The sequence below is a fragment of the Mirounga leonina genome, unplaced genomic scaffold (assembly GCF_011800145.1).
Source record: "Mirounga leonina isolate KUSES-001 unplaced genomic scaffold, KU_Mleo_1.0 Mir_527, whole genome shotgun sequence".
NCBI classification, from domain to species: Eukaryota; Metazoa; Chordata; class Mammalia; order Carnivora; family Phocidae; genus Mirounga; species Mirounga leonina.
The window spans coordinates 1-13,775 of NW_023270805.1; the positions used below are offsets into that span (position 1 = coordinate 1).

At 50.9% G+C, this 13,775-nt stretch overlaps 1 protein-coding gene across 1 annotated transcript; it reads right to left on the bottom strand.

Annotated features, from left to right (window-relative positions):
• Positions 1-11,466: 11,466 nt before the first annotated feature.
• LOC118000546 (trefoil factor 2-like) lies at positions 11,467-13,385 on the bottom strand (the record flags this gene model as incomplete). The annotated part of the gene is made up of 3 exons (XM_034990300.1): positions 13,298-13,385; positions 12,500-12,649; positions 11,467-11,613 (listed from the first exon to the last, which is right to left on the bottom strand). Coding segments are annotated over exons 1-3 (385 nt in total), but the record flags the coding sequence as incomplete, so codon positions are not given.
• Between the last annotated feature and the right edge of the window lie 390 nt (positions 13,386-13,775).

Sequence of the window (13,775 nt, forward strand, 5' to 3'; positions counted from 1 at the left end):
ACCTTAACCTCAGTGCAGTCCTCAAATGACCCTGGCCTGCAAGGGGTCTACAAGCCTACACCATCTCACATGAGCACAGGTATTCTTCAAAGCTCTGGAACCACACAAGCCATGGGATCAAACGTGAGTGCGTCATGCTCCGTCATGTCCTGACATACGTGTTGTATGTTCTGATGGGACACTCGTGTGAGGATATGAGTGTGTGTGTCTGGCCCTCAGCATGCTCAGGCTGCTCTAACAGAAGCCCATGGCCACTGGGTGGCTTATAAACAGCCTTTATTTCTCACAGATCTGGAGGCTGGAAGTCGAGGATCATGGCACCAACACGGTTGCCTTCTGGTGAGGGCTCTCTTCTTGCTCACCGACGTTTCCACCTCACGTGGCAAAGAACAGAGCGGGGAGAGGGGAAAATTTTGCAGTTTACTATCAAAATCCTTCCCGCAAAGTAAATGTCAGGTTTAGATGGTTTCACTGTGTCATTCTGTCAAAGAGCTCCTTTCTCACGCAAACCAAGAAAGAAGATGAGGAAGGACTGTTTCCCAGATCATTTTACGGGGCCAGCATAAATCTCCTACCCAAACCTGGCAAATAGATTATGAATTATGAAAGACCATCACAAACATAGATTCAGAGAAACCTAACAAAATACTCGCAAGCTGAATCCAGCAACATACCATAAAGAGCAACACATCATGGATGACAAGGGTTTATCTAACGATAACAAGGTAGGTTTAACATCAGATAATCCATCAGTGCAATTCACCACATTAATAGAAAAAATGAAAATAAAAACTGTGATCATTTCAATAAACGTGTTAAAAGCATCTAACAAAAGTCATAGTCACACATGGTGAAGACTCTCAGACAACTAAGAATAGAGAGGACCGTTCATCTGCTGATAAAGGGCATCTACCAAAAAACACCACAGCACCATTCTTCATGGTAAAATATGAGCCTTCTCCCTGTAAGACTGGGACCAAGGCCAGGATACTTACTCTCATTTCTATTTAACATTGTAAGGGTGGTTCTAATAGATGTAGTAAGGCAAGAAGAAAAAAAAGGCATAAAGATCACAAAAGAGGAAGTAAGCTTGCCTTTATTCTTGGGTGATAACTTTACTTCCAATTGTTTGCTGCTGATATGTAAAAACACAACTCATTTTTATATTAACTTTGTGTCCTATAATTTTGTGGTTTTAAAGATTGCTTGGGATTTTCTAAAATCACACATATCTTGAAGGTACAGTTGATAGGTTTGACTCAATTAATATTCAGGCTACCTATTCAGCAAGACATGACAGGTGAATAAAAAAGCCAAACCACCAACTAGGAAAAGATATTTGGAACCCATGCAATTGATAAAGGATCACTATCAAGGATACATAAAAAATTTCTACAAACCAATGAGAAAAAGACAAACAGCAGTTTTTAAAATACACACAGAAGTAATTTACGGTAAAGCATGGAAAGAGGCCCAGTGTCCCTCATAGTTGGGAATGACAGAAGAAACGAACATTTACACGCCATTTCGCTCACATGGATTGTACCCATATCACAAAATACCGACAAGCGTATAGAGAAAAAGGAACTCGTCCTCAAAGTTGCTGAGTGTAATTAGTGCATCTACTTGGGCAAGCATTTTGACAATACCTAGTAAATGAAACAAGTGCATATTGTTTTGATAGGAAGACACTGGGGATAATATACGTAATTGCTTACCAATGGGGGAATGCACTCCACATTAAAATGAATGCATCAGACCTATTTTTATCAATAAGAATAAATTTCTAAAGTGTAAAATACAAGATCAAAAGCCTGTATATTATAATACCATTTCTGATTATTTAAGAAACAACAACAAAAAGCACCACATACTGTTTATGGGTATGCATAGGAATAATATACACTGACTTCAGAATGGTGGTTAACTCCAGGAAGGGAGGGGAAAGAACGGGTAAAGGTGGTACTTTCCTTGTTTTAGTTCTTCTTTATAAAATGAGAGGTATCAAGGCAAATAGAACAAAAGTCCAGCATGAATAAATCTGGGTAGTGTGTATACAGAGGAGCATCCTACCTTACATACTGTTTATCTAAGAAAGAGGATTTGACATCTGGCTGCTGAAAATTGTTATTTAAAAAATCCAGATACCATAAGGCGGTTTGGGAAGCAAGGGGAGAAAACGCTGAGAGTGACCAAGCCTGGGAGAAGCCGGCTCTGAGGCTCGGGATCTGAACACCGGGGTCCTGGTTTGGAGGAGCCATTTTAATGTTATATCGGGGATGCCTGGTCAATATCAAAGAGGCTTATCTGGTCCAGGATGAGGGAGGGAGCACTCTGGAATCCCATCCAGCATCCATCTTAATAGCAAATAATGGCTCCAGTCATTCCGAGTTTTCTGATTTTGATTCCTAGGTCCCTGGGCCTCTGCAGTGCAATCTCAACTTTCTCTCCGTATTAGTAGGTTTGCCAAATCTGCTCGATATGAAGACCTGACTATGTCCCGGGTGGGGGAGGAAGAGCGTGCTTGAGCGTGACTTGGTATGCCAGCAGGGGAGTGCCGAGGAAGAGATCATGGGTTCATACTATTAATCTCTGAACCCAAACATGCTATTGGTGTGTCCCCTGCTGCGTACTGTCTCAGCCTTGACCTCAAAGTCCGTCAGAGAGAATAAACTACAGATCGTGATTCTGACTTTCTGGAAATGAGCACTAATCCATCAGAGGAGAAAAAATGGCCCATTAGATTTTTCACTAAAAGGTAGAATAAGAATGATCAGAATTGAAAGTATCTCACGTCTCATAAAAGGCAACCTTATAGCATACCTGATTCTTTCCACCACATCCCAAGTTTTAGCTCAGCTGCACTCGTTTTTAGGGAATTCAAAAGAAATTGAAAGCAGAGCCCACCCTTAAGAAATGCATTGTTTGCCAAAAGCAAAAAACATATTGAACCATCAATGAGAATGTGCAAGATGACCTGGGCCAGATTCTCCACATGCTTCCTTGCACCTGTCTATGCGGGCGAGGGAGATTCCTCGGAGCGGGGGGGAGAAATTCCTCACAGCCAGCTCCCTCTGCAGGGCTGCTCCTCACAGGGATTCTGGCTGGTTTGTGTTGAAGGTGCCACATGGACTTCTGTTGGCTTTGAAACCAGTATATATCACACGTTGGCTCTTCCGTTACTCGCCATCACATCACCGTTTCAAAGAATGTTTTTCCCCTGCTGTCATGTATGCACTGCACTGAGTATGTAACCCATCGGGGAAATGAAAGCAAAGTGTGAGATCACGAAGAATGGCAACATCACAGGCAAGAGCCAGCCTCAGTGGCCAATGCCTCCCTGTAGTTCTTAGTTATAAAGGTGCCCACCGGGTCTCGAGGCTCATAATAGCCCTGTTTAGCATATCGAATGGCAAGAAGTTAATACTGTGGTTCATTAGGAGATTATTCATACATCCATAGCACTCTACGATACCTTGTTTTGAACGACTTGAAGAGTTTTGCCAAAGCATTAATATTTGTTGAGCTCCTGTAGGTGGATAAGTTGTTGAACAAAGGACAATCGGTCAATATTTACCAAACATCCTTTGTGTGCATAGGCTTCAGCCCAGGTACTGGGGGTGGATATAAAGGAAGAAGATGATGTGGTCAACACTGATAAGTCAAAGTCAAAGACCACATTGTGGGATCCGGGCGCCTCCCTAGAGCTGCGGCGACTGCCCTCGGGTGGCTCTGCACACGGGGAAGGATCCGGCAGGCGAATACATTAATTCCAAAGTGAGGTCACAAACACACACGCGGGCTGTGGGAGGAAAGACATGTGGGCGTGGGGTATCAGCATTAGCGCCTTACTCTTCTAATGGAGGCGCTGTTGAAGGGACGGGAGACTGCACTGGGCTCTGCCACGCGGCAGGGAGGTCATCGAGTCAATGGGGGATGTGTTGCCTAAACGTGAGGAAGATGCAGCAAGAAGGTGCCTCTCTCCAGGGCATCAGGGCAGAGTGAGACATCCCCAGACTCGGAGCATATGTGGTGGAAGACACCCTGGGTGGCCAGGGGGCAGGAGGGTCCGTGGTGCTTGGCTTCCAGATGGCAAGAACCTAGCAGAGTGTCATGGGCCCAGAGATAGACTGGGAGTCAAGCTTCCACGGGTGTCCCTGGACAACTGAACCACGGTTTCCTGATGGATAACCACGATGCCTTCCAAGGCAGTGTGAGTCAAGAAGTGACGCACAGAGCAACCTAGCAGGTAAGATGCCATCCACTTACCAACAGCGGGGGCTGTTGCCTACATGACAGAGACCCATGCGGTGACTGCTTTATTATGACTGCAATGATCTGGGGGTGCAAACGATAGCCATCCTTGGTCCCTCGTGACTCAGTTCCATGGGGCTTGGTCTAACTTGCTAACCAGACTCCTGAGTTTGATGCCCAGAGCTACTGACCGGTCCTGGAGCAGATCCCTGGCTTCAGCTGACTTTCTGGCTCTTCTCCTGAGCTGGAAGCTGCTTGCTGCTCAGCACCTACCTACGGGAGGATGGAAGTCCCTGCTCTCAGGTGTCTGTGGCCACAGGATGGATCAGTGAAGGGAGTAAGACAGGTCGACCCTGGCCTGAGGCTCGCGGGTGAGGAATCCTGTAACACAGAGCTCCACCCTGAGGCCAGAAGTTGGTTATCCGGCAAACTGCTTCATTCCAGGCAAGCGCCCGGTGGCTACTGAATGAATGGAAATCGGAGGCTGAGCATTTGCTCATCATCACACTTACATGGACCCGTAAAACTAACTGAGAGCAGGCAGACGGGAACCCCGCGTGGTTTCATTTGCCATGATGAGGATCATTTGGGTCATAATTCAATACACTCAGTGCACCAAGTTACATTTTGCAGAACACTGTAGCCACAAAGCAGAAAAGTTCAGATTCTAGAGCTAATAAAGAACTCATGTGTTATTATGAAGATCGAGAGTGGTAGGCAGGATAAAAGCAGACATTAAGCAATGCTGCCCAACCCTCCCGTCTGTTGGCACCTTTCACAGAATAAAAAGCCTCAAGCCCTTTCGTAGGAATTACAAAAAAGAATGGGTAGTAACTTTGTAGGGAATAGGGTAAAGTGAATTGATACACAAATATTTTATTTCTGATAAGTGTTTCATTAAGAACATAATAGTTAATATTCTGGTCATTTTTTTTCTTTTTAACATTGTTTTTACTTTCTGAAGAAATGTGGATGCTCTCAACAAGATTTTTAAGTCAATCCAACAGATAACTTATCTGCTGAAGATCCGAAGATGGATTTTCACTGTAATTACTTGTATTATGATTCTCTTCATTTGCTTCCTGTATTTCCTGATCAGGATTCCATTCGCTTTCTGCGCTTAACCAATAGTCGTCATGATTAAAAATTATAAGTGGAATTTATCAGTAGATTGCTAAAAATATAGAACTTTAAAACACTAATGATCAGAGGGGATTTATCTAGCAGGACACTGAGTGAGTAGGGGATGCCATCTCGATGATCCCACAAAATAGAACTCAGGCCAAAGCACTCACACATGACAAGAAGGACACTTTATAAGCCACAAGTCACAGTGAGGATGTAACAGTTATAAATGTTTGTACCCATAAGAGGCTAGGCAAATGTATTCTGCTTTACAAACCAGAAAGAATGGGTCATGCAGGCAGAAATGGATAAAAACACAACTGATGAACGTTGGGGACACCATGCTGGGCATAAGACAAGTCATGTGAACAGAAAACTAAGTAAGGAAATAGAGACTCCAGCAAAGTAATCAGTAAGGTAGATCTTAGGGACACGTGCACATCAGGCGTTAAGTCCTGTCCGAGTGAAAGAAGACAGGCCCAGGAGCACACGCTGCTGGAATGTGTGTGTGAGATTCCAGAAGAGTCAAAACTGTCGAGAAAGAAGGTGGATCATTGGTCTCTTGGGGCTGGAGGTGGGAGGAGGGTATTGACCTTGAAAGGGCGGAGAGAATTCGGCATCTTCCTTGCGGTAGCGTCTCCATGACTGTGTACGTTTTTCAAAACTCAACGAACCAATTCACTTAAAACAGGCAAATTTTATTATAATGAATTATACCTCAATAGAGCTAATTTAAAAAAAACGCTTTAACGTTTTTATAAGTGTTACCATTCTCAGTGTTACTAGTGTAAAGAGACTGAGCTGATTAATGATGCTGTGACTGAGTTGTTCCTCACCCCAAGTCCGTATGTTGAAACCATGACCTTCAGGCTGATGGCATTTGGAGACAGGGGGTGAGGAGGTGGGGGGGTGCTTTACAGATATGACTAAGCTTAAATGAGGTCATAACTGTAGGACCCTGATCTGGTAGTGTGGTAGGATCACAGGGTTCTTGTCTCATGGAGTCGAAGAATGAATCTCGAGGACACAAAAGGGTGAAGTGAAAGTTTATTATGTGAAGGTGAGAGCAGAAAGGAAAGAAAAGAAGAAGCTTTCTAGAGTGAGAAGGGTCCCGAATGCGTTGCCACGGAGGGCTTCCACTGGTAGTCCTTTATGGAGAACTGACCGGGAGGCTTGTGGCCTTGAGTTTCTTGTGCCGTCTTGGTTTGAGCATGGACTCTTGATGACCCCCTTCATGACTTAATTCTTTGGGGTTTAGTCATTTTCTATGATACACTGTAGCCGCCAAAGAAAAATACCAGGTGGTCTGCCTCCTTATCTCTTGTTCACTCTGGCCTAGCTTCTGCCTGCCAGGAATAGTCTCAGAGCCCAGCCAGGGGCCCCCTCCTCTCCCTGCCTAGACCTTAACCCTTTCCTTACTCAATAAGATTAGTGTCAATATAAGAAGAGACTGGATCTCTGTCCTCCCCCTCCCTCTCCCTGCCCCCTCCCCCTTCCTTCTTCCCTCTCTCCCTCCCTCTGCTTTGCAAACCCACATCAATAAACCTGGCCCAATCTGACTTATAGTTTAGCAATTTACAATAGTTATTGAGATGACTCTCTTGACATTGGGAGGCTCAGTAGAGTCAGCACACCTTTGCTGCCCCAGGAGACCCACAGTGCCCAGTAGGTGAAGGCTGGGGAAGTCCGCTCCCAGGGTGGCCAGCAGAGGGCACTGGAGGACCGACGTGTGAGCATCCTTGGCCGGAAGCTCTTTGCGTTCATTAGCCACCTGTCCCAAGGACAAACAGAACGGTGGTCCTTCTTTCCTCAAAGCCACATTTCTGACTGTGCTAAATGAAGGTGGAGCACTTACGAAGTTCCGTGCTCTCTTCGGAGGACAGGAGATCGTATGGAGTCTGCCACCCTCGGGGCCTTGGGGAAAGCTGGTCACCAGGCCTGGAGCATGGTATTGGCACCTCCACGTCTGAGCGGCCAGGGGAGCCTGGCTGGGCTGGAGCAGAGATCAGGCTCTTTCGGGTGCCGTGGACCAAGGAGACTGCTCTGTCCAGGGAAGCTCAGACAACTCCCAGGAATGCCCCGGAAATCCCCCACAGCTGTTCACACAGATGCAGACGAGCCTTGGGCAAGGGGTTTGTGAAAAGCGGGGGACAATGGGCTGGCAAATTCCCATTTCACTGGAACACCTCTGGCCAGGCCCTTCCCGAGGAGCTGGCAGCGGCATCGTGCCAACCTAGGACAGGACCACTGCCCACTGGGACCACAGCATGGCCAGAGCCATGGAGGAGCCCTGGGGAGGGGACTTGGCAGGGACTGGCCTTCCTGCATCAGCAGGTAGGATCGTGGAGGGTCTGAGGACTGTGCCCGGAGACAGCGGGGACACTTCCGTCTCCCCGGGTGGGGGAGCCTGGCCTGGCTGCGTGCTCACTAAACACTTGCTATGTGCCTGACACTGTTGTTGGTACGTCTCATAAATGAACTCATCAGACCCTCCCAACAAGCCTCTAAAAAATGATCCTGTTAATTTTAACCCCCACTTCGCACATGAGTAAAATTAGGCACAGAATATCTAAGTATAGCTCTCAAGGTCACACAGCCGGGAAGTGAGCTCAATATAGAGATCATCTAGAACAGAAGTGCAGTATCTCTATTTTGGAGATGTAATACATACACTCTTTGGCAGCACTCTGATTCCAGGGGCCCCCCGGAGGTTCAGACTGTGCTTCGGTCTTTTCCTCTCTTTCTTTAGGCAAAGGGGGCGGGGAGGGGTGTCCACAGAGGGGCTGGGCCCCTGGGCCCCCCAGCAACAGCTAGGGGCACATGTGTGTATGTACCACGTCTCCAAAACACATGGAGGGAATACGTAGTACCTATGATGAATACACAACTGGTCCTCATTATCCACGGATCCCTATCTGCAAATCCACCTACTCGCTAAAATTTATTTGTAGCATGAACTTTGCCAGCCGGAGTCCAACAAGGTAACACTCTGCCTTCTGGTTTCAGCTCTCAGAGTGAAGGCAGATGTCTTCTCATGGCCTGTTGGGACCTCGCTTTATGCATTCTTGTGCTTTTTGTTGGTTTGGCTGTTTAGATGGTTCCCACGCACGGTGGGGAAGCGCTGTCGGGTGGCCTGGGGCGAGCGGCTGTGACGCACTGTGCACACGTGTACGTCCAGTCGGGGCTTACAGTGCTGGCTGTTGTGAGTCCGGTGTTCCTGCACCAACAATGTATATGAAATAAATGGTCTTTAAGCAGAAACACATACCAAGCAAGGTCACGGATTGATCCTTGATGAACTTGGTCAGGAGGCGCTCAGGAACCTGACCCTGTGTGTCCCCCAGTCTCAATGGCTCAGAGTTTCCTAATTCAGTGTCAGTGACTTTATGGAACACAACTACCTTGAATAGAGAATCCCACTGTCGCGTATTCAGTATATGGTGAATGTGTCGTGAATATAAGGAGTAGGTATGTGTTCTTGGGCTCTACCCACATTCTGGACGCAGCCATGCTGCTCTGCACACAGAAGGGGCTTTTCAACACGTCCCCGCCTGGTCCTGTCAGGACAAGAGAGCAGAGTCAGCTCTGTCCAGACTCTCCAGAAGGAGCCCACTGTGTACCAGGCAGCTCACGAAGATTCGTTTCAGTTCCCACTGCAACACGGCTAGGGATGGAATTAGTACCCGTATTTTACAAACAGAAAGGCTGAAAATCTGAGAGATAGGAGAACCTCCCCGAGGTCACACACCAGCGATATCAGCCCACAGGTGCACTGTGACATGTCCTATTTTTCCCTCGGCCAAAAGGCTTCTCAGAGCATCTACCTCGGCCGGCCAGGTAAGGACTGCATGACCCTGGGGAGCCGGGAGACCGCGACAGTGGAATTGAGGGGCAGAACTGGACTTCCCCTGCCTCTGCTCCAGTTGGGGGCGACCGCTGCCAGACCCTGTGCACCAGCCTCCCCGCTCCCCCACCAGTGAGGTCCCACGGGAGCAGACACCACAGAGGGGACCAGGGAATTACCTCATCGCAAGAGGAGAAAGAGGAAGGTTGGCTTTTCTGATGGGGTGAGTTTGAATGTCACCAGCTGTTGTTCCAGGGGCAACGAGGACCCTAGGGTGGCCCACCTCAAGGACGAGGTGGGGGGCAGCACTACCCCAAGCATGGTGGGGTGCCCCAGAGTGACCTGCAACCTGCAAGAGTCAGAGTACCTGACACGGAGTAGATCTGCCAAGTCCCCCGGGCCCGTGGCGACGGCCAGTGCAGTTCTTCCAGAAGCCGCCCTCAGTTATCAAGATCAGCTCAGAATCCAGGGTGCACACACTGTGGAGATCCCCGCCCAGGGAAGCGGGACTGGGGAGGGGGCATGAGGAGAGAACTCTGAGGAAGCACGCCCTGTCCCCGCACCCAGAGATGCGTGCCCAGGGGCCCGCAGCCTGAGGATGGGGGCCAAGGACCAGAAAATGCCCAAGGAGGGCATGAATCCAGGAGCTTGCACTGAACCCAGGGTGCAGGACGGCCACGACGCCAGTGCTGGGGGCAGAACCCCGAGCTCTCCATCCAGGGGTGTCGGGACAGAAGTGCCATGCAGGTGGCATTGGGAAAGAAGGACAAGCCACAGAAAGATCTGCCCGTGTCCTCCCCCTGCATGCCCACCCCCGACCGAAGAATGCCAGGACCCTTCCGCGGAGACACACGTTAGGTTTTGTGCCAAAACCCTCCCATAGGCTGGCTTGGCCTTGGTGGCAGTTGTCAACCTCCTCTTTGGACCCAGACTTCGGCACGTCGCCACAGCTGCTCGGGGGTGGAGGATGGGAAGTGTCAGAGCCAGACCACCCCGCCCCACCCCTGCGAGGACGGACGGTGGTGCCCCGCACTCCTGCAAAAGCCATAGTCTGGGATGCATTTGGTAAAGGCGAGGCAATTTTGTAATTGCAATCTGAAATCAGACGTTACTGCAAGAGGTTTTCAGGGCTAAAGTCATTTGAGTTTCTATACAAATGATTGGGAATGGGAGCGATCGTGGATCGTGAATTCCCTCTTGCTGCTGGGGTGGTTTGCACCGGCTGGGTGAGTTGTCCCCACCCCCCACACACACACTCACACCCTCACACCTGTATGCACGCACACTCCCTCTCTCCCTCTGTCGCTCCACTTCTGTGTCAATGAAGCCAAAAGGAAATTTAGCAGACTTTAAGGGTTTTCTTTATTTGAAGAAACGTATGTTGAACCAGTGAAAAGGATAAAAAGCAGATTAAGGGAAGCCAGGAACTCTGGAGACGTGAGATGCGGTGGTGAGTCTTCCTCATTTCCAAACACCCAGAGAGCCTGGTGGGTTCTCGCAAGGGACTCCTCTTAATAATGGCAATCTGGAAGTGTGAAATGCCAGTGGGTGGGGACAGTGTCTGGGGGCCGAGGGAGCCCACGGCGACAGGCCTTGGGGGCTCCTGTCAACAGGCCCATGACCAGACTTCCTGCCCAAGGAGCCCCCCCCCGCCCTTGAATGGACACTTCTTGGGGGTCCATTCTCCCCCACTAACTGGCAACTGTCCAGAGAGACCCTTAGGTCTCTGCTGCGCTCTGTGGCTCACCCTGATGTTCTGAAACGGGGAAAGGAAAGCGTCCGGCATGGGCAAGGGCACGCTGCCCATTTTGGGGGCCGTGCCGGACCTGTCCTTGGTGTGGATAACTCAGGGTCGGAGACGCAGTGTAGCTAAGGCGGGGGGGACAACCAGACCCTGCCGGGGTGGCCCTGAGCAGGCCGCCATGGGCAGAACTTGACCCTCGTGCTCACGGGTGAGGGAAGAGCAAGGCCCACGGGAGAAGGCCCACGTCCGCCCCGGCACCCGGCACAGCTTGTGGCACTTAGTGGCCCTGCCAACGCGTGGCTGCAGGACAGCTGGGCGGGGATCCAGGGGCGTGGCGGAGGTGACCCGCTCTCCGCGGGGGTCGCACAAGCCCCCCTCAGAGCCACCTTTTCCGGAGATGGTCCCCACTGGGCTCGGGGGCCCGGCCCCGATGGGGGCCAGGCCTGGGGCTGGCTTGGGGCCCGCCTTGGCTCCCAGCCCCCGCCCCGCAGGACGTTACCTTCCACAGACATTGGGAAGAAACACCAGGGCACGTTGACGATAGTGTCGGAAAAGCAGCACTTGCGGGACGCGCACTCCTGAGGGCTGATGCCCGGGTACCCGCAGTTCCTACGGGCGGACACTTCCATGACACACTGCTCCGCCTCTGGAAAGGAGCAACACGGAGACTCAGGGAGGGCAGCCCAGCAACCGGCAATGTCTCTGTCCGTCCTCCCACGGGGATGCGGCTGGGTTCAGCCTCCCTGTGCTAGGAGCGCTGCTGGACCACGACCCCCCAAGGACCGTCTAAGGGCTGGCGCCAGCGCCTGACCACCCAAGGATCTGCATGGATGCTACAGGTCTGACGTCCTGGGGCCTTGGGAAACTCAGTTCACCTCTCTGGACCTGATATTCCCATCTGTAAAATGGGTGACCACCGTACTCTGATGAGAACGGGCGGTGAGCACCTTTAAGCAGGTGAAGCATCTTGCTGAAGTCCTGAAAGCCAGCAATGCTTCCACCAGAGAAAGGGCCCTGCCTAAAAGCCAGCCGTGTGTCTTGTCCCCTTCGGAGCCCAGGGAACCTGCAACGGCTGTGGCCGGGGGGCCGTGGGTGCCGGGCTCCACCCCCATGGCATGCTCTGCACACGCAACTTTCTTCTGTGCATGCCTCGGCACGAATAATTACCTTCTATTTTGCGAGTGTGCGCTGCCGTAAACCTCATCCTCAGAAGAACATCCTGGAAGTCTTAACTGAATCTCTTACCATTTGAGGCCTGTGAGCAGTTATGTGGAGAATGTCCTATTAACTGCCTTCATATCCCTTAAAAGCTCCTTCAGAAGTCGCAGCTTTACAGCTAAGAGAGGCCTGGGAGCTGTTTTTCCTTCTAATCGTACAAGAAACTGTGATGGCTTCTCACAGATGTCTGTGGGAGGGGCGAGTGGCTGACCCTTGGGGCTCCAGGTGGGGACAGCGGGCCAGAGGCCGCTGTCTCTTCCCTTCTGGCTGGCTGGGGTGGGGACGGGAAGAGGGCCAGTTCCTCAGCCAGTTACCTTGCTTTGGAAGGGAGTGGAAACACCAGGGGACGTTGGGGACTGTGGAGTCAAAGCAGCATCCCATGCCGAAGCACGTCTCAGAGGTGATGCCCGGGAAGCCACAGTTCTTCCTGTTCTGGACTGCGATCCGTGAGCACTGGCAGGGGGCTGGGGGGAGAGCCTCGGTCAACCTGTCCCCCCATGGGACCCGCCTGCTCTCGGGGGCACTTTCGGACCCTTCCCCAGGTCCAGCGGCCACACAGGAAAACCACAAAGTCTGATCTCTCCCAGATTTCAACTATGCGACGTCTTGAGGAACAAACAGGGCTTTGCAGAAATTATTAGTTTAAAAAAAAAAAAAGGAAGGAAAGACTTCAGGAAATATGGCAGATGGTGGACCTCGGGAAAAGTCAAGAGGAAAGGTGATCAAGGTGGGCTCCAGATGCCCTGGGGGCACCTGCCCCAGCCCCTCTCCCCAGCCGGCCCCCCAGCACCTGTGGTCACAGAAGGAGGCCTTAACTGGAGGTCTCACACACCCCTGGGTGTTCCTCCCGAATGGCAGAAAAGGATGCACAAATGCAATCAGCCCACATCACGGAGCTCAGGATGCCTTTTTAGCTACTTCTGCTCTCCAGTGAGCCCATCATACCACCCTGTGGCTTTGAGGAAGACAAACAAGAACAGAGACCCACCAAGGGCAAGGGACTTGCATACGCCCATTGCATTTGGGGTTTCTCCCGGCTCACGGGCCTGAATGCTCTGTTGCCCAGTCAAGGACGCTGAGCTGCACAGGGCGACATACGGGTGGTCACTTACAAGGTTTCTGGGCCGCCACCAGGGAACACAGCCACTTGTCCCCCAGGACGAGGAGCACGGCCAGGAGCTGGACGCTTCGAGATTCCATGTCCACGCCACACGCTGGGGCCGCCTACCGAATGCGCACCGCCCACTGCCATGAGCTTTTTTATAATGTCCTCTCTGTTTGCTCAGCAAACTCAAATAACTTTTCTCTGTCCCCTGTGGCACCAACCCCTCGGGTCCTTTGATGGGAAAAGGAGCTGAGATAGGCCGCTGGGCAGGAGACCGAGTGGCCGTGCCTACAGGCAAGGCTTCCGGCAGGAGCTCCCATGCCGTCCCGGGGCCAGGAGCCAGGTCGCACCAGGATGCCAACGTGGAAAAGCGGCCACATGCACGTCTGGCACTGGGCAGCCCCAGGGTCACACCCAGGAAGGGATAAGCCTGGTATGTCTCCTGATAAAGTACGTGGTTATCACATGATTTTTTTTTTTTAATA